At 40.5% G+C, this 22,375-nt stretch overlaps 1 protein-coding gene across 1 annotated transcript in view; it reads right to left on the bottom strand.

Annotated features, from left to right (window-relative positions):
- The window catches only part of LOC131448683 (ras-related protein Rab-26), a 68,506-nt gene that overhangs the window by 7,678 nt on the left and 38,453 nt on the right, over positions 1-22,375 (bottom strand). Inside the window, exon 5 of the mRNA XM_058621340.1 lies at positions 16,587-16,639. Within this exon, the coding sequence (XP_058477323.1) occupies positions 16,587-16,639 (53 nt within the window). The remainder of the gene's footprint in view (positions 1-16,586; positions 16,640-22,375) is intronic.

Raw genomic sequence — 22,375 nt, 5'->3', positions numbered from 1 at the left:
TTGCAGTATTTTGTGCTATCCTGCGATGATGCCTGCCTGCCATGATACACAGACTACATCATTTACATTACAGCCAGGCAGCTGCCCTACTTTCCTGTTCCTAATTATGGAAATAATTTCAGTTATGGTAATTACAGCCCTTTAACATTCCCAGAGCAGATACCGCACGCTTTGTGTGAGTGTGTGATTAAATCTGAATCCAATCTCACATCTGACCGCTGTGCACCTTGAAAATCATGGGAAGTCGAAATTTTCAGGGTCTTAAAGTGAAATTTAAGACGTGAATTAATGAACCGCGGAGGATTGCAGGATAACTTTATTTTGTGTTCGCGGGATATCATGATGGATGGTTTTTTTTTAATCTGCTATTAATTGTGGATAAGAACGAGGAGAAGACCATGAAGTTTATGCACCAGAGAGTTTGAGGAGAAGAAAAAGGAAAGATTCTGACATTAGAGGAGGATGAAGTTACCCTTCATTTAAATTTCTCCAATTTAAAAGTGCACATGCGATGACATTGCACTGTTTTCACCTTAATATGCCGGACACGTCACAGCCTCCATTACACAAGGACACACGTTGACGTGAATATAGAGGAGCGCACTGTACGTCCTTCAGTCAAGTGGTCAATATCATATAAAATTTGAATTGTGTACAATCACTGTGTGGCTTTACTACATTAGTTCATAAATGTGTCAGTTCATTTAATCAATGAATAAGAACCAGCTACAGATTAAAATAATAACAAACACCACATAAAAGTGCAGTTATGAGGAGCTGGGGCTACAATATTTACCTCATCACCACAGATTTACCTCATTTATGATTATTGTTGACTTTTTTGAAGTACTGAATGCTGTAGAAAATGGACACAAATTGAAAAAAAATTGCTCAGTAGCACCCCCTAAGGTGAAACCCTGTATGACAAAACCTGAAACTAAGTTGCACCAAAGGCCACAAAACTTGGTGGAAACGTGTCACAGCCCAAGACGAACAAAAAAGTCTATCGGGACCATGGCCTCAACTCAACTTAACAGGAAGTCCACCATTTTGTAGTTGGTGTCCATCTTAACAATTTGAAAATAGCCTAAATTAGTACTAAACATGTCAAAGATTAAAAATTACCCAAAGGTCCTGCAGATTCAAAAAGGGGCGTGGCCACTGCAAACCATCCGAATTTGGGTGAATTTCGACCATTCGCCACGAAACAGGAAGCGCCCTGTAACTTGCCAAACATTGACCGATCTGCTCAAAACTTCATACAAGAGACACGGCCGGAAAACATGAACACCTGCTGACAGAGCGGCAGATGCGAGGACTAGCACAAAAACTATAATTTCTATTATCTTTATGTAACCAAGTATTATTTACATTATTCTGTTTAATATGCTTTGGGGAAAAACTAGATTATCTGCGTCACTGTGTCAGACAATAAGGTCACAATCTTCTGTTACTTTTTACGGTTATGGTGTTGAAAAAAAAAGGTCATAAACGAGTTTGTGGAATTTTACGATGTCACGGTAAAGTTGTCCTCTGACCATGAAAAGTTTGAAAAACCTTGACTTCCTTTTCAACATAATCAACTCATTTTGGAGTGAGAGGAACAAATTAGAAGGAATTCCCTGAGGCCTTTGCCGAGGTATTACGTCCACAGCGAGGTCACCTTGACGACGCCCACCGGTGTTGTCGATGTCGAGGACTTTAAAAAACACCAGCGTTAAATGCCAAGAGTGATTTACTCCGAGCACCTGGAGGGAGGAGATCACCTGAAAATGTCTGATTTTTGTAAAAGTGCAGTGCATCATCTGAACACCTGAGGGGATCAGACTTCAAATCGCTCCATTTCTCACTGAACTGCAGAAAACATCTCTAAGTGCTCACACACTGAGAGAGAACAATGCAGAAACATCCTAAAACAGTCCTCCCTGCTCTTTAGAGACAACAGTCTCACCTGAATTCCGAAACGTTTCCTTTCATATCACAAACTTAAACTATTTCCATTCCCTGGGGCGTCAAACTTCGTCCTCGCCAAACGATATCTCAACATTTTTCAAACAGCAAGATTTTGGAAATACACTTCCCACAATCTCCAGGTGCAACAGTGATGTCTCTGATCAGGAGAGCTCACGGATACCTTGGATCAGTCCCATCCATAAACTCTCAGGTTTGTTTTTTTTGTTTGTTGCTGGACCATCTGGAGTCTGTATGATTTAGAAATCGTTCCAACACCTGCCCAACACTGCTATTGGCAAAATCTGCCTTTCCAGCTCCCGAAAAAAAAATAATTATAAGACCTCTTTGTTCTCTTCATGGGTGGACTCATTCTGTGAATCAGTCTGTGGATGATTTACTGCGGAAGAAGACCTGGTTCCTACCTAATCGATATTTAATCACGCAGAAGTATAAAGACATTTCATTTGAATTAATAATTCATAAATACTTTTCAAGAAAGAACATTATTGAAAGGAAAATTGAAGCATAAACATTGACGTAATCTGTACATTCTGCTGTAAATGCTCTGAATCTGTTGGACTTCATTTCTGAAAACATTGATATCCGCTTTAACCTTTTTGTGGAGGGATGTACACATTATTAATTAATAATTCCGTGTCCACAAGTGTACATTTACAGGCAAGGAGCCATGCTTTGTTGCCTTTAATAACAAGATCAAACACCATATCATGTCAATAAGCAACTCTTGTAACCAAAAAAGCTTTGTTTTTGTATTTCTTTCTATTTCTGTTCTATTTTGGAGTTTGTTTTGTATTTTGAAGAAAGCAAAACAGTACTCCCTTCTCAACTGTACATTTTAGTATTACTACAAGTCCCTAGTTGTAGTAAATTCAGAATGTTGTCATTTTAGTCACATACAGTGCTTCACAAATGTATAAGACCACCCATACTTTTAGAAATCTTTCAAAACACTTCTTTAAAACTAAAAATGTTATAATTTATTAGGCAAATAACAAACCCGAATTCCAAACAAATTGAATTAATATATAACCCTTAGCTGCACCTTAAAAAAAGTTACATTAACACACCTAGAGCACCAAAATGTGTTCATAAAAAAATTAATTCTTTTAAATTTCTTTTCTTTTAAACTGAATTCTTTCCATGATATCAAATATTAATACATTTTTAAAACTTTTAACCCTTAAATTGCCACATTTTTTGCCATGATAATTGAATAATTTTTTTTGCAATGGCATAATTTATAAAACACCTAAAGCACGTTTATCCTTTTAGTTTTTGTCATGATGCAGCAACAATAGTCAGGGTTTCAAGCATTTTTGTGCATACTGTAGGTGTGTTAGTGTGAGTGTATAACAATTAACATTGTTTCCAATAGACTAAAAATAAAAAAATGCATGAAAAAAATTAGGAAAACTCAAAAATGCACAACTTGGCATACATTTTTAACAATATTCTAGAAATTAAAAGCCAACAACTAAAGTTGGCTTGTGATTTACATAGAATCCAGTGATGGTCACCACCTGGTTGCCATTGGCTTCTCTTTGCTGACCTGGAGACTTTTTTAACGCGTTTCTGAAAGATCAATGAAGTAAACAAATGTCGGGTAATTTAACCGTGGAGTCATTTTAAAAGCAGGTTTAGTCACTTTAACGCTCTGCGAGCTCGTATTGACGGCGCCTGACAGGCGCGGAGGCAAATGTGTTTTATTGAAATCTCGGTTTCACACACACACTCATAAACAGCAGCAGCAGCAGCAGCAGCAGCAGCAGCAGCAGCACACATATTATTTCTCCTCCTGCAGTATCTGTGCCGCCTCTCTGAGGGTTTACATCACTTCATTACGCTCAGATTAATGTACCGAGCCCTCACCTATACGAAAAACCTGCCAATTACTCACATGGCCTTGGAAGCTGCTGATGGCTCTTGTGTGTGTGTGTGTGTGTGTGTGTGTGTGTGTGGGTGGATTAGGTGCGAGTGAGAGAAGGGAACGCAGCTTTCTGAGCCGATCAAACTTCAAAAGGTTCCAGTTCAAACAGTGAGAGGAGAACACGTGTATGTGTCGGCCTACATGTGATCTGCTGCTGGATTTGCAGCTTTATATCCTCTCAGGTTTGACACTTTGACTTTTGTCTACACACGCACACACACACATACACAAAAGTGAAAAATGTTCACCTCTCTTAGCTGAGAATTTTATGGATTGGCTCGTACAGAATTATACAGCGAGTATTTAAAAAAACAAACTGAAAAAGTGAAGAACTGCAAAGACTTGAAGGTCTGTTTATGTCCGTGTTTGCAGAGGTCAGCAGACGTCTGCAGATAATGTCACATCCACATTTGCATACTGATGCAGCGACTTGACCTCTGTGCTTCTCACTGAAAAATGTGCCTAAGACTAAAAACAATTTAGAACTATAGCTGTCAGATTTATTCACTATGACGGAGTATTAGGGTCAAACTGAAGAGGAAAAGATGATTTAATCTTTCAAGAATAAAGTCACAGTATTATGAGAATAAAGTCATAATGCTACGAGAAAAAAGTCATACTATTATGAGAATAAAGTCACAATATTATGAGAATAAAGTCATAATGCTACGAGAATAAAGTCATACTATTATGAGAATAAAGTCACAATATTATGAGAATAAAGTCATAGTATTATGAGAATAAAGTCATAATGTTACGAGAATAAAGTCATACTATTATGAGAATAAAGTCACAATATTATGAGAATAAAGTCATAGTATTATGAGAATAAAGTCATAATGTTACGAGAATAAAGTCATACTATTATGAGAATAAAGTCACAATATTATGAGAATAAAGTCATAGTATTATGAGAATAAAGTCATAATGTTACGAGAATAAAGTCATAATGTTACGAGAATAAAGTCATAATGTTACGAGAATAAAGTCATAGTATTATGAGAATAAAGTCATAATGTTACGAGAATAAAGTCATACTATTATGAGAATAAAGCCGCAATATTATGAGAATAAAGTCATAATTTTACGAGAATAAAGTCATACTATTATGAGAATAAAGTCAAAATATTATGAGAATAAAGTCATACTATTATGAGAATAAAGTCATACTATTATGAGAATAAAGTCATAGTATGATGAGAATAAAGTCGCAATATTATGAGAATAAAGTCATACTATTATGAGAATAAAGTCGCAATATTATGAGAATAAAGTCGCAATATTATGAGAATAAAGTCACAATATTATTAGAATAAAGTTGCAATATTATGAGAATAAAGTTGCAATATTATGAGAATAAAGTCATACTATTATGAGAATAAAGTCACAATATTATGAGAATAAAGTCGCAATATTATGAGAATAAAGTCACAATATTATGAGAATAACGTCCCAATATTGTGAGAATAAAGTTGCAATATTCCGAGAATAAAGTCATAATTTTACGAGAATAGAGTCGGAATTTTACGAGAATAAAATCTGAATTTTACGACAATATAATTGCAATATTAAAAAAGTCATTAATGCACCAATTCTTCAGTGGTGGGTTGTTGTCAGTAGTAAATGAGAGAACTGTTTTTTTGAGTCATTTAAGTAAACGGAGACTCTAATGAAGCAGATATATAACGATTCATATCTGCACCTGTATGATTAAAAAGAGAAAATCTTAGAAAGATAATGTCACAACCACAACTTTCTCATGGGGGGTCCTTCTTTTCTTCTTCATGTTATTATAAAAATAGCTGTTCATCAACCGTGACGTGTGTGTGTGTGTGCGTGTGTGTGTGCGTGTGTGCGTGTGTGTGTGTGTGTAATATGGTGCATTCATTTGAGGAAGCTGTGGTCAGGTCTGGGCGGGTGGGTGTGATATTAAGAAAGTCATATGTGAGAGAGAAAATAGTCCAGACTGGTGGAGAATTCACATGAGAAACACAAAACCGCAGGTAAAACCACTCTTTTTTTACATTTAACATTCACACCTCGTGGACACAGAATTGTACAAATGTAAGCATTTATGTTTATTTAAACTATCAACATGAATCATAAAACAGCCGCTTACCAGGTTTTCAAGTGTTCATGGAACAACTGTGTGGAGCACTTTAAAAGTTTGAACGTATAATTACCCTGAAAATGCTTCAATCTCAGATAAAAGGCGTTGTGATTGCAGTTGTTTTCATTTAATTGTTTCTCTTCTCCCTCCTACGTGTGTTCCACTGTTTTTCTGTACAGTATACGTGTTAAATGTGAACTCAACAACAACAACAACAACAACAACACACTCTTACTTACCATTTCTGTTATATTGCAGTGCATTAAAGGGTGAAAACTGAGCGTGTAACTAATGATGCAGTTACAATACTCTTATAATAGCTTATCTTTGTAGCTAATAGCCTAACAGAAGTTAACTACTTATTTGATTGGTACCCATATAACTGTCAAAATTAACCTACTAAACAGAATAAAACTGCAGTTGTGGCCCTTTGACCTTTATTGTGAAAAGGCCCCGGTTGCTAAACATGTGAAACTGTTTCTGAGAAATCGTGATGGGCGTGTTTGTCTTCCTCTTTTCACAAATTAAACAGACGCACCCACACTTGTCTTTCTATATTTAAATCATTATCCGAAACGTAACCATATCAAATACACGCCTAACGGTCCATTTATACTCGACGCTAAAGACGGACGGAGATGGACAGAGCTTTTCTTTTCGTCCCTGAAGACCTCAGGGAGCTCTAACTGTAAAGCTTTAAAAGTAAGGACCAGGATTTTAAAATGTACTCTAAAATGGGCCGCAACCCTAACCTAATTTCAACACGAAGCAAAAAAACCCTGAAAAAGTCTTTCAAAGTTGGGAGAACCAGCTAAAATGTCCTCACGACATCCAAATGTCCTCACGACATCCAAATGTCCTCACAACGATGGGTTTGTTTGTCCTCACAGCTCACAAAGACATGCGCACACTTCCTCTCACTCTCTCTGTTTCTCTTCAAAGGGGTTTTTTCTACAATCATCTCCCAACTGAAGATGAGCAAAGGCTCCACTAACATCATCATGAGCCATGGCCTTGTTAGCGGCAGTAATGGTGGACAAACACGCAGCCAGGATCAGCGAGAGCGCTCTCTGTTGACCGTGTCCAGCTCTGGTGTGACGCCGCGATGTCATCAGCTGCGGTGGTCAGCTGACTTCAGTCAGTGCGGGACGTCGCCCGTCATTATTGTGAAGAAGAACAGGAAGGAGCCACAGCCTCCTGAGCGAAGATCATCCCTGTGTGACCCTCACTCAGTGTCTCACTCTTCATTCAAATGTTACTCCCGTCCTCCCGTGACATTTATCCTGGACCACTCCTCCTCATCCTCCTCCACCTCCACCTCCACCACTTCTTCATGCTCCTCTCCTCCTCCCATACAGACGTCCACCATCACAGGCCCAGACCCTCTAGGCTGGAAGTTGCGGCTCAAGACCACTTCTCAGTCAGACAATGCTCCTAATCCAGCAGGTAAAACCAAGCCCCCTGTCAGAGTCAAACCCCCCTGTCGCCGCCACTCAGACCCCTCAGCCTTCCCCAGGTCTCTGCACCAACTCGAGGAGCTTCACACCGTCCGTCTCCGCCCGGTCAGCCACCCGGACGAGTTTGTCGACGTCTTCGGTGACGTGAACGAAGAGGCGACCAATCGGCGACGCAAAACACCGCCTGCTGTTCCAGAGAAAACTGCCATGGCCAGACAGATTGCACAACTGATCGCTCATTCACTGCAACGCCACACAAACACTGTCCCTAAAACGAGGGAGGAAAACATTGACGGCAGAGTGATGAAGCCCCAGCCGACAGAGTCACATCACGCCGAGGGTCGCAGCGACGATCAGGTGAGCGCTCACAACCGCTTCCCTAAAACCATCCGTCATGGAAGAGGTGCTGAAACACAGACATGGCTGAGGGTGAACCATGTGCTATTTGTTATGTTTCAGGAAGTCAATTCAGGTCACGTTGGCCTGGCTACAGTTCAGCTCAGATCAGGTTCAAACACAAAGACTTAAAGGAAAACCTCACCGATTTGCATTTATCTTTGTATTATTAGAATAGGGGGAGTATTTTTGAAAAATGGTGCTTCCCAACCTCAGTTTCCCCTGAGTTGAGGGACATCTTTTTTTTCTTTTCTTTGTTACGTGCTCACCACGAGTTTGAGACTAAACTAAATAGTCACACGACAAATCACACTGATGTGAGCATGATTTGTTTCTATTTGATATTTTTACATTATTTAAACAGTGTTAACAGAACATCTGTAAGAAAAGATGTGGTGTCAGTGTTATTTATTTCCCCTTATCTTTAGTATTCTGTAAATGTACTTAAATGTACATATTAGCATTACATCTTATTTTTGTAGATTAATTCTACTAATTCCCATAATTCTCAAAAGTGCTATGACGGGTGGATGAATTCATTTGATTTTCTTTGACCACCAACAACCAAATAAACTTAAATTATTAATCTGATTCTGATTCTTAAAACGACCTCAGACGCCTTAAAACCTTGGACTCATGATTCGTTTCTGATTGATCTCCTGTGTGATTAGATGAGAAGAGGAGGAGGAGGAGCGACACAGTTATCGATCACCATGTCAATCGATCAATAACAACAACGTTTTCTGTGTTCCAGCAGAGCTGCGTGTCACCGGGTCTTACTGTACCGAGAAACTAAGCGAGGACGACTGAACAAGAACATGAGCATCCCCGAGGACGACTTCCTGCTCCTGTACCAAAGATAATGAGAGTTATTTTGTTCTTTTTTTTTTCCACGGTGTTGTTTCGCTGCTTGTGCTCTAAACGTCTGCTGACTCGTCTCTATTGTGTAAATGTGACTCAGCTCTTTTGAGCACAGCTCTGAAAGCGGTGTGGGCATGTGTAGGAAGGAGCAAACTGTGCCGATGGTGCAGTTCCCGCTGATGGAGTTAATACATCACGATAATTCGCTTTGTTTTTTCCTGTATTTTTTTTGCCCGTACAGTGTGTATGTAAGTTTGCCTCATGTGTCTTTGTTATGAGGAGATGTGATATTCTTTGTTCTGGGATGCATGAGATACGATTGATAAATGCGTTTGTTTATCAACGGGAAATGAGATATGAATAAACGTCCATCATCATCGCATTACATAACAATAGAGTCGGATCATAACGTGTTCAATTCTTCATATTTTATGGACTTTTGGTCGTTTGTAGGGCTGTCGATGTGTCCGTTGGTTCTTTTTTTGACTGATTTCTAAGACGTTTGGTCAAGAAAATGTCTAAAATGACGACATTCACAAATGTTACAAACAAAAGATATTCATTTTACTGCCATACAGGAGCACAGAAACAAAAAAAACATTCTAATTTAATGAGTTGAAATCACATAGATTGAGAGTATCACTGAGATTAATCCATAATAAAAAATAATTTAGATTTAATAATTTAGGATCAGTATCGGACAGATAAAAATGTTATAAATGATACAATACAAAAATTTGATATATCGCGTGTTTCAGTATGCGCTGTAAAATGAAAAAAAATGCAATTAGAAACAATACATATCTTGAAAGTACGAAAAAAATGATATGGTAACGCATATAACAATATAGTATATTGTTAAATCCAATCAATATACGGCCGGAAAGTAGTTTAGCCCCGACTTTTAAGTTTAGGCTAAACTTAACAAAAGTAATTAAATCGTGTGAATCCAAATGTTTAAAAACAGTCATCCTTAATTCAAATAAAAAACCCTTTATTTAACATAAACTTGCAAATAAGGACAAATTTAACGCGTCTTAATATCAACGGCAGGATGGGGCCAACCATCAGGATCGCCCCCTTGTGGCTGGCTGATAAAAAGCCTATATATCGCATGTTTCAGACTTTGCATTTTAACTGAGTCATGTTTGACTACACAGTTGGGGAATGATGTCTTTGAAATGACTCAGCACAAATGTGTTAACAGTTTAAGAGTTCATAAATGGTCTAAAATGACAGTATTGGACTAATATTGGTATCGGTAGATACTTGAGTTTTTGGTATTGGTCACAAAAAAGTGGTATCTTCCAATTCATAGTTCTTACAGCCCTCATTGTTGTAAAACCGCCAAGTCGCACAGGTTCTGATGATAGATAGATTTACAAAGGCGCATACGAAGGCGATATATAACAAAACATGGCTTTGACGATGCACCTTAAAGGCACTTTAGAGGCAACGGTGCTTTGATACCAATTACGACAATGAACAGATAAATAGAATGAAAGATAAATAGCTTTGCCTGCTAGAAAGTTCTACAATGACGCTCGTCACACTTCTTATTTTTAGATGTTCTGCAACTGCAGCGCGGACATTTATGGAACGGAGGTCAGCGAGATTATCCGAAAAGAAGAAAAAAAAACACCACAACAACTGAACAACATTCTCCAGACTCCAAAGAGTGGGAAGTAAAGCAAACTGAAGCATCTGTGACCTCATGCTCATGTTTGTGCTCACACTTGGCGTAGAGTACATTTACACCCAGAAGCAAAGACGGCGCCTGTCTCTGCTAGATTCAAACAAAAGACTCTGGGAAGTGGATCCATTGGTTTCTACATAAGACTTCCAAGAATAGTAGTAGTAGTAGTACTCCTATGGTAGGGATGCACTTTATTATTGGCACCGGTAGATATTGGCATCAAAATGTATTAACCCTTCTTTTACTAGCCTGTCGATGCCAACAGGAATCGACCTCTCCTAGACCGCTAGCTATATCTAGAAAATTCAAAAACTACGGACTGGCGATCTGTCCAGGGTGTGACCCCGCCTTTCGCCCTATGTCAGATGGCACAGTACCATCCATGACCCTTATGTGGATGATAAAGTAGAAGACGGATTGATGGACGGATACCGGAAAGCGCATATACTTGTCATTACGGTAGCCCCTTCCGCGGAACGGCTGTCCAATCACGGATGAGATTCGCCAGTGTGTCACATGTTTGTGACGTCAGCTTCTCAGCACCGTGATTACTAAACAGTTGAAGAACTGCCAGATAATCAAAAGTGGAAGTTATCTTGGAAAAAGGGGGCAGAAGCACTCACTCATCGAACATTTTTTGGACTAAAATAGTCAGCTGAAAAAACAACCACTACAGCTGAAGCTGCTTATTTTGTGATGCTTATTTATTTTGCACAATAAAGATATTTTATATCCACATCTGTTGCGACATGAGAATGGAAAAATATGATGTTATCGGCTCAAGCATTCCCAATATATTGGTATATTAGCAAAAAGCCCAATATCTTGCATGCCAAGTATATGGTCTAATTTCATAAAAAAATCGACATAGTCTTCAGGGTTTGCACGGATGAAGTAAAGTAGTAAAAATGTACTAAATAGCCACCAGGGGTCAGTTGGTTGCAAAAAGAAGTCTTTTTCACACGGCATGTCATCCATTTTTTAAACTATGGTATTACGTTAGAGCCAAACCGACAATAAAAAGTAGGTTTTTATCTGTGCGACAGCACATGATCAGCCTGCCCTCACACTCTTAAGTAAGCTCCAATTTATTCATTTGAAAACCAATTACTGCTTAGAGACACTACCTTTAGTATCACGGCAGCAGGATAAGGATGGATGACAAAATAATCTCAATTTACGAGTCACTTTCTCAAAGCTTTCATCTATTCTTATACCAAAGACGGGGTTTCAATTGTGGCAGAGAGGAGGATAAAAGCTTTAAAAGAAGTGTACCTTTCAGTCAAGATTGATTTGTTCTTCTTTCAGAGAAAATAATTCATTTTTTTGGCCCATTGAAGAACTTGAAACAAGCCATGAACGTATAAATCTAAAATGGCTCAGAACGCCTACATCCATCACTTTGGTTAATTCCAAGTTTGAGAGTAATTTTCTTTCCTCTTTACACTTTTATTGCAAGACCTTAGCCACTATCTATGCAAACCCCATAAAAGATAATGTTGCTGTGCTATTAGATGGTTCATATTTCTGTAGAATCTCTGGTCTCTGCCAGAGTGAAAAAGGATGAAAAATAAGTTTAGTTAGAGATGAAATTCTGGGGGGTCGAGAACAGCAGGAAAAAATCTGCAGGAAAGGCTGGAAGCGACGCTGCTGCAGGCCGGTGAGCGGTGAGTCTGCAGATCATCATACATACACATGAACACGTACACACACACACACATACACACACACACACACTGTATCACACAATGCACATAAACATGAAGCAGCTGAATCCAAAGTAAGGGAGGGAAAAGTGGTGAATCACATGAATCACGGTGGAATTTAAAGCGAGGGTCTGTTCCATTTTTATTCCTGAAACATCCTCTACCTTATTTCTTCAAGTCCTGATAGTCATACATAACATTTTCCAAAAATACTGCGATATATATGACATGTAATTCAGGCCACATGGAATGACCGATCTGTCGCTAACCACCACGACAGCCAGAAGTTAGCGAGTGAGTCACGGGAAAATGGCAGAGAAAGTGCCGCCGAAATTCACAATTCCACTATAGATAAGGACTTCCTGTATTTTAGCGGGGGTGGAGCTTTGACCAGAGGGCCAACAGGAAGCAAGGTCATGCACAGTATTGGTTGCATTTTGTCAGAGTGTTGCTGCTATTTATAGCTTTTTCTAGATGTATTGACCCTAGCGTTAAATTGTGTGATTGCAGGTAAATTGAGTTTTCTTTAACCTTCATTAATGGTTCCTTTATCTTCTTCTGTGTGTTCTTCGATACACACATATGCATGAATATTGTACACACACGTTTTTCCACTTTCAGTTCTTTTACAGTGCAGTTTTTTAGTAAGACTTAAAAATCTCCAACATTTAACGACATTTGGTGAATCATTACCACTTTCACGGTATTTCAGTTGTTCAGTGACTGTGTCAGACGGAGTCTGTGCGCTACGGTCATGCAGGAAGGAAGTGCTGAAGTAATGTTTTTAATTACCTGATGATAATGATTCAGTATATGGGCAAGCTTGTGGATATGGCAGGTCGTGTATGACGACCTTCGCCCACGATGAAGAGGTACTAATGAAAAACAACGCGCCTGATATCACACCGCGTAGAGTCCAGCCAAATCGGAAAAAGCACCAACTGACTGTGCAGGGGAAACATGGAGGTGGCGCTCCATTAGGACAAAGGCTGTAGGAGGGTTGGCATTTATAGATATAGAACAAAACAGTGCGCGGTAAATGCGATTAGTTAAATAAAATGTAATATAGTGCTGGTTATTAAATCTGTTTTTCTCCCCAAACATGTCGCTGACCGCGTGCCAGCTGACATCGGGTGAACGTCACATTGATTTTTTTTTTTTTTGTTTATTGTTGTGCAAATCTTTTGAACAACAAAGCCTTTTCTGCTGCAAGGAGCTTTTCAGTGATTTAATGATTCTTTTTTTTCCCTCCCCCTGTGGTCTCTGTGCCCATGTGTGCTCGTCAATACCAATAAAGCTCTCGCTCTCTCTGCAAGTGTGTATTTTGTGTATATTTATGTGTGTGGACACAGGAGGAAAGAACTACCACTGCTTCCTAAAACTGGCTAATGCTTTCATTAAGCATTTTGTCCAGAAACAAACTGCCTGGGCTTTGAAACACTTGAGGAAACCAAATGAAGTCGCGATTATAAAGCGTCGGCAACATTGCGCTTCAAACTGTTACTGTACAGAATGTTTCTAAAACGGAATCAGGACAGCCACAGCTTGTGTGTGTCTGAGCCAATCCAACTCCCAGTATCAGTGTAACACCAATACTGGACAAAATCACTAGAGTGACTATGGGGAAAAGAAAAAGTAAAATGGTTTAGTCCAAGATAGCTGCCTTCCTGTTGGACTCATTGACTTTTTGGACCGCCCTGACAGGGCGACATCAACTTTCCTTCATGTACGTGAAACACGACAAAAAGTCACCTGATGAAAGCTGATTTTCATATTCGTAAGCCCCTACTACCAAATTTTTTTACCAAACGACTTTCACGTGTAAATATACACCAGGATTGATGCGGTCACAAAAATTCACAAGTTTCGGGGCATGATAAGGCGCTCAAAATGAGATTCATTTGACTGAACAATAATAAAAAAAATAATAATAATAATAATAATAATAACAATACAGAATAATAACTTTTATAATATCAATAGGATCCTATACCAGTAATACCATCCGGTCAATGCTTCACTGAGCCCACTCAACATCTGTAAAGACAGACGTGCACCACAACAATGTGCAGCATGACAAAAGACAGCATTGAGAAATAAATGAGGTTGTGTTCTCAGTATCAGGCACAAAAAAAATTGGATATTGAGCCATTCCTAATGTGTGCGTTTGCAAAATTAGGGCTGCACAATGTGACCTTTAATTGTTCTAATTAGATTTGATTCACATTAACAAGCCCTGGTGTCTGTGCCTGTGTACGTTTGCAGGGAGCTAAACAGGTGTGCTCTCTCACCTCTTCACAGGGATTTCAGCCCCCACACACACACACACAGTGACACGAGTGTCCACCAGCCTCCCACTGCGTTTGCATCTGCTCTGTTCCTGCGCTGACGACGCGCGCCACGTCGCACACGATGACGCGCGCCTTTGTGCGGTCACGTCTCACGTTACGATCCCCCCACTTTCGACACAACAAAGGCTGATTATTCTGACTGCGCTGCCTCTCTCTTCCTGTTCAGACTCCTCGTCTAATCAAACCCGTGCTTCCGATCGAAGGTGCTCCTGCGGCTCTTAGGAACACTAACACGCCGGGTAGAAACCATGACTCATACTTCTTAACACTGGGTTTTGTGTGGCTGTAGTAAAGTGACAGGATTGATCTGTAAAATCGCATCAGTTCATCCTCACGTTTGAACGTTTGCGCCAAATTTGAGAACATTCCCTCAAGACGTTATTGAGTTAATGCTCTAATAAAAATTTGACTAATACATCCTGGACAAGCCAAAAACAGTCATTATTAATATGCACTATCCATCACACATTAGCAGATAAAGTCCAACCTCTTCAGACAGAAGATAAAGGCATTTAATAGAAGCTATTAAAAGCACAACGATGCCAATCAGCGGTTTGTAGTGAAGCTAAGTCTGTGTCTCTCCAGAGACGGCACTCCGTCCTTAATGAATCCATTTGTGCACCAGTGTGTGCACACACACCTGCAGGAGCACGCACACACACACACACACACACACACACACAGTCAGGTCATACATGTGCAAGGGCGAGCACGACCCCACCCGTGCACGCTCACACAGATGCAAATGCCTCGGGCCCGACAGATGGTCGTGGCGCCATTACGGCTCCTTGGTGCATAAGACGCATGAAACATTTTGGGCTCTTCACTTCCACTCTGTGTTCATCAAAAGAGAGTGATGCACGGGCGAGGGCAGTGGCAGGAAATAGCTGGGAAATCACAGTGGGAGCAGAGTTCAGAGGAGAGATGACGGGCCGCGACTACAAAGAGACAAATCTATTTCCAGGGAAAGTGAGCTCTAATGATGATTTTCAGCTTGGTCACCTCCTTTCATTTGCTGCCACTGTGATCGTCTTCCTCCGCCGTCCTCGTCATTCATTATCCGCCTCCTGCCGTCAGCACGGACACCTCGTCATGTTACTTTTTACATTCAGCTGCACTTTGACGAAACAGGATAAAGCAGCAAAGTCACATGAAAGTCTAGCAAAGGCAGGATAGTGATATTATATTGAAGGTGCATTCAATGCAGGAGCCCAACCTTAAACCACAGTAAAGGTCCATTTACGACTTTTGTCCGTACTTTGCGTTCATAGAATCAACTGTACATCAGTCAGGAAAACGACAAAGAGGAGGCATTTAAAACTGTCTGCCAGATCTTTCTGGTAGGAAGCCAGAAAGCAGAGACTGGAGAGTGCCTGACACTCGGTTTCACTTTAATTCGAGGTGGATATCGGGTGAAGTTAGTCGTCAAAACTCATGGCAGACGTACGGAAATGTTGAAAATTCCACTCGTCAAAGACAGGGTTAATGTTGGGGTTAGGGCTTATGCTAACTAGCTTTTCAGCCGTGTTTACACATGCACCAACTGTCACATCTACTGTGTGCTCAAACGGTCATTTTCTCTTATCCAGCCTGTCCACGTCTTGTGGCTCTGGAACATGGATATCACACCAATCGCCTCGCGTCACTTGTGCAAATTTGGTATTGCTAGTTTACTCTTGGAATAATAGAAATGGCGGAGAATCAAAACAACACCCTGCTATGATTTAACGGCTCAGGTTAGGGAATTACGTTCAGGTTAGGAGCTACGAGTGATGGTAAAGCTAATTAGCGAGCTTTTTTTTTAATGAAATAAACATCTAATGTGTTTTACAACCAACCCTGCAGTCCAAGAGCAACGCTACAACTAAAGCTAGTGAAGTTACACCAAAGCAAATTTTTGCGTCACGTCATTTGTGTTAATTATTGCATGTAAACAGTCTTGGGCCTATGCTAGCTAACTACATTCATGCTAAAGCGCAAGCAATAACATCATCTTGTAACTTTCAGAATTCAGAATTGATCAAGTAAGTCAATTTTCGCACATGTTAAAAACAACAAACTAGTAGTGAGTTGTATTATGAGAAGAGATGAAGTGTGACTGTTCTTACCCTGATGTTGTCAAAGGAGGATTTGTTTGTGACGTCATACAGAAGGAGAAGAGCTGTGGGAAAAAAAGAGGAAAACGACATTGGAAACTTGACAGGATTTCACACAAAGTTGTGTTGTATTTGTGACTTGCTCCTTGTCTACCTCTCTGTCAGCGTAGGACTCAGCAGCATGTGACAGCAATTAAAAGTTCTGAATAAGGAAAACAAACCCCAAAAGTGTAGGTTGGCAAAGGAATATACTGTAAAGGTTGATTAAATATTTATAGTATGAGGTTTCGGCGAGGGCTTTAGGGTTTTACACAGGAGCAATTAGGCAGAAAAAAAAAAGATTTCCACTGGTTGTGGAGCAAAAATGCTGAGCTCACCAATTCTGCAAAGCGTTTAACATCACACCTGACAAAGCAACCACACGTGTGAATCCTAATTACCTCCAACTGCACCATGCTGAAGAACATCACCTCAAGTATTTTAACTAGAGGACGTGCATTATAAACCTCAGTCAAACAGACCTTTGAAGGTCTTCATTACTAATTATCTCAGTTGGATTCACCTTCACTTGCAGGGATTAGCCTGAGCTAATTACCACAACACATCTCCCCTCCATTCTGATTCGTACTCTGCTCCACCTCTCGGCCATCGACAGCCGCATTTTCACCAATCTATTTCAGGTTAGCTGCTCTGCTTGTTTGTTAAAGCCGGACAAGTCCATGAAGGGTGTTAATGACAAGTAATCACTGTGAGAGTGGATCTGCTGCCACAGGAGAAGGGAAGAGAAAAGAAGAAGAAGTAGAAAAAGGCAACGTGCCCCTTCACCACCGCACTGGGGCTGATTTCCTCCACCCTCCTTTAATCCAATTACACTCCTTTCCCAATTCGTCGGGTAGAAGACAAACTAAGCTGAAGAACTTTCTCACTACGGAGCAGCAGAGGGCTTTTCCCCACAGGTGTAAACACTGAGGCTGCAAAACAGTGGAATAACAACTATGAAGGATGAATGAGGGGGTGGGACAAGATGAACAGAAGGCACCGAAAAGTGGGACAGAATTAAAAGCTACGATCTCAGAGAATGAGAAGGAAGTGAGACCATGAAGTACAGTGCTGTTGCCCGTCTAAACTATAGACTGTGTATAAAGATGAACGACATGGCAACTCCCCAAAACATTAAACCCCCTAATGACTGCCTGCAGTACAGGTCATAAATCCCCAACTACTCCACGTTGAGACCTCGCAAAACTTTCCACGTTCTGAATTTGTGAAGCGCTGCAAATGTGTCCTTGCAGGTCCCACTTTCAATTCCACAAACATCCTACCTGGAGAATACAAATACAACTTTTTGTGCTGCACACAAACAACCACACAGGCTTTACGGGTCACAGATATGGCACCACGTAATCCATAGCGGACCTCAGTGGATCTGAGCATGCGGAAAGTATCGATCCTTTCATATATTTACGATTAGTTATTGGGTGTGATAAATACAGGGTAGAACCACTACTACTATTGGCTACAAATGATGTCACTAGTTCATAAAGAGGAGTGACAAAATGGAGCCTGATATTGTCATTATATCTGTATTTACAGTCTGTGTACACCGAGACTCCTCTAAATCTCATCCCCCTTTAGACCACTTCATTTTCAGTAACAGGGAATTATGGAGTATGATGAGGTACAACCATAGCAGGAAGCTGTGTGGAGGAGACCAAACACGGAGCAAAATATTTGAGCAAATGGTGGCCAGAAATCATCATCAACATCTTGGCACTACCTGACTTTCCTCGACTCATTTTGGGTATGGGGTGCATCGTTTTCCATTGCTTCATAGTACCTGCTCAACGTGGGTGGGTTCGTCATAGCATGACCACGCGAAAAGTACCGCAACATTGTTTTAGACGGGACACAAACAGGCTCCGTCCAGCTCTTTCTGGATCTTCTCATCAGCCAGCCGAACACAGGAACGCGTGCACCTCGTCAACGGGCCACGGCCATGTATGCTCGTTTAATGCTCCTCTGGGTTTGGTTCACTCGAGACTCTTTCAGTGACGACACTCTCTGACCAATCAGAGCGTCTGTTCACGTTTACTTGGAACCTCGCCAGAGAAGGTACTGAAAAAATCGAGTCATGTCAAGCTGAGTAGTGTTCGAACTGTATAATGGAAAATCCCCATTAGAGGTTGATAATATACTTCCCGTTGGATTATTGGATTGACATATGCCATTGTAACGCAATTGAAAGCCCCAGCCACTTTGACTGCTGCAGCCTCCTGCAGGGAATCCTAAGCAGGAGGAAGTCAGAGTTTTATAAAGTCAAGTGATCCATAAATTTCCCAGCCATCCTTCACCTCTTGCATGATAATCTGTGTCAATAATCACTGCGTGACCTTGGCCGCTCTATTTCCCTTAAAAACAAGTGACACATACGAGTGCTGCACACATACATGTGCATTCAAATCGATGCAAATATAGATATTCATGCCAATCAAAGGGTGCATTCATGAATGTTGATTTTTGTTTGCTGTTTTTTTTTGGCACATAAATGAGCAATAAAATCATACTGAAAACAATCGTATATAATTAGGTAAGTATAGCATTATTTGAGTGTGGGGTTTTTTTTTGGCTTCAAAAGTAACAGCACTGATTGCAGACAATATAGCTCCTTGGATAAATTACAGTTCTAACTTACGGAGAACTGCAAGCAAACTAAATGTGATATTACAACAATAAATCCCAAAGTGTGGCTTGTTAAATGTAATTGGCCAGTTATATAGTTATTTCCATTTTATGAGACCTTCACTCTGCTCCATTCATCTGACAGGTGTCGTTATAACGGAAGATGCATGAGGACGCAGTCAAAAAAGCACAACGATAAAACACACATAGTAACAAAAGTAAAAGGCTGATGTTGCTTAAATGTGATAATAACGATAATGACATTATATAATATTATATTTAAAATGACACCAAGGTACGAGTCAGAACTAATAGTGGACTTGGGTCTTCAAAGAATTGTTTACCAGCACTTTCTTTAAGAACCTTAGTAGGGTTGTTTTTTTTAAGGCAAACAATTTTAGTTTTCTACACAGAATTGATTATTTATGGTTTCTCTTAAAGGATTACCAACCCCCCTCTTTTGACGCTAACTGCTAACTGCACCCAACGTCTAATTTTGAAACATGCCAAGAAGTGGGCTGAGAGCCGAGTGAGGGAGAGTAGGCGGAGGGTTAGGGGATATGCCCATTTTTACATGTACAACATATACAATTTCAATAGTTTATACTTAACTGTAGAGAGTTGCATCTGGAGCAGCAAATAACATCACACTTACACTTTAACCATTAACCGGGCAAGGAACTACAGTATACTTGGTAACTTCCAAAGACATCCGAAACCACGTAAGCGTGCGTTACCAAGGACCAGGATTGGGAAACGGTCTATGATGTTCTAAAATAATGTTGCTTTCACTTCATTTGTGTTTTTCTTGTATATATATTATATATAGATATTCTCTATGTATATACATATACTCTTTCTGGAACCATGTACGGTACCTTCATGGACCTTGAAAATAAAAGAAAGTCTTGTTATATCCTACAATTGAGATTTTTAATTTCCAAGTATTTCAATGAGTGCCCTCTAAAGGGTTAAGAAATATTTTAACTTTTGATAAGTTTGTAATTTAGTGGAGGAATGAAATAGTTTTACATTTTGGGGGAAAAAACACTGATATAGTAAGACTGATTACAATTCCATGTCCATGTAGATGAGCTATGAGGCTACAACCACGAGCCTCCTTGTGCAGTCATTGCTTATATAATGCCTATATGGTTGTATTTCTACTCAAGTAAGGCATCCAAAAGCCTCTTCTGCCATTGGGTCCAAATGAGAATTTGAGTTATGGTTTGAAATTTCATCCCAGAAGCGACTGTACTTGTATTTACGTGCACATCCAAGAACACTGCCAGAATGTCTGCATCAGCTCGCACACCGCAGCATCCCGCTGCCAACAGTCACTTGTCTGCTCCATTAACAACACAGAGGATTCCTGCACATTAAGGATACCTGAGAATAAAAAAAAAGTGTGTGTGTGTGTGTGAGTTATTTGACTGAGGAACTTCACTGAGTCTCTTTAGGAAAGTTGCTGTCACAGCAGCGATGTTACTGTATAGGAACAAATGATAGGAGACCATGAAATTGCTACCAGCGTCTCCTCCGTCCATCACCTTCATTATTCCTCTGACAGCTCGAGCAGCCGTTGTCATTGCTACCTCTTCTCCCGTCTAAGCACATCCCAGAGGGTTCCTCGTGTGGCATCCGTTTTGGAGCGGGCTGAATCCAACACCATGACATGCGATTACTAAATTCCCCCGGTGTCGTTGCAGCGGAATCCGTTTATATTTGGAGGCAGCATTTGAGAGGTTTCATGAGAATGAACAACTGGAGCATGTTGGAAAAGGAGGCCGATGGAATAAGCGTAGATACTTTTGAAAATCGCTTCAGTGGAGAGAATAAGAATGTTTATATATTCACTCACGCACACTATCCTTTTTAGTCCTCTGCATTGACTTCCTCCTGATTTAATTTCAAGGTTGAGTCCAACCTAAACCGTTTCCTCAACCTTAACCATAACCAATTATTGCCTTTGGTCTCTATCGGCGTGCTTCCACTGGCAAGGTTCCAAGCGCACTGAGTAGGTAATATGCGTGATGTCATCAGACTGTCGGCCACTGATTGGTCAGAGTGCCGTCACAGGAAGAGACGTCCCACAAGACTGTGACAGTGACTGAATAGATGAATGACACCCCCCCCTCCCCCCAACACAGAATGTGTTGTTGCCGTGACGTAGAAAAGTAGGGAGGTGAATGAAAACAGCAACAAGTGACAGGATGGAGCCAAAATACACATCAGAGAGAGCAGCTTTAAATCCTAGACTCTAAAGCTGCAGTTTCGGCAACTGGAAGTTTCAGAAACGTCACCTGAGAGCAGGCACTTATTGGAAGGTACCAGCTGTTCATCACAGTGGTGACCACTCATATCATCCATTTTCCCTTTAAATGGAAACATCATTTACAACAGTGGCATCATGTTCTATAGATTAAGACCTGAAACTAGCAATTTAGGCCATTAACTCATTTATAATTACAGTGTCTGTTTTGAATCGTAAAATTCATCAAGTTGATTCCGATGTAATTCCTCCTCTACATTCAGCTCCAAAATGATTTTGTCATTTAAGGTCATTGTGGGCGTGTCCATCCATTACATGAACCTGACAACCCTTCGACTCTGCTTTCACTCCACTCAGCTTGTCTTCCTGTGCTGCCACTTAATTATAGAGCTGAGTTTCTATTGAAATCTCTGCAGTGATTTTCTCTCTCACCTTCTCTTCAACCTCCACCTCTCTCCACTCTCTCTCTCTCTCCCTCTACATTAGCTGATTTATGCCAGTCGCCTTTTGTCTCCACAGTGATTTCGGGCGTCCGTCAGCCTCGTGCAGCAGTTGTTTGTGAAACGGTCTGACGGATCTGTCCCTCTGGACCTTGCGTTGTCCTTTCTTGGTTTGACGGCTTAATTCATCTGAGCTGATCTACTTTTGGTCCCCACAGTATCACCCGTCTCCTTTTATACCTCCATCTCTCTCACTCTCCCGTTACTCCTCTCCACGCCGCTTGTCCTCTTTTTAACGCCCCGCGGTTTCACTCCCCGTTGTGGAAATGACAAACTGTCAGCTCATTTGGGAGTAAGGGAGGGAAAACAGGGAGGAAAGGGTCTGCAGCTGGTTTCTGGACCCAGCTGGA

The sequence above is a fragment of the Solea solea genome, chromosome 21 (assembly GCF_958295425.1).
Source record: "Solea solea chromosome 21, fSolSol10.1, whole genome shotgun sequence".
Classification (NCBI taxonomy): domain Eukaryota; kingdom Metazoa; phylum Chordata; class Actinopteri; order Pleuronectiformes; family Soleidae; genus Solea; species Solea solea.
Note: the sequence above shows the minus strand (reverse complement) of the source record. Positions and strands in the feature narration are given on the sequence as shown.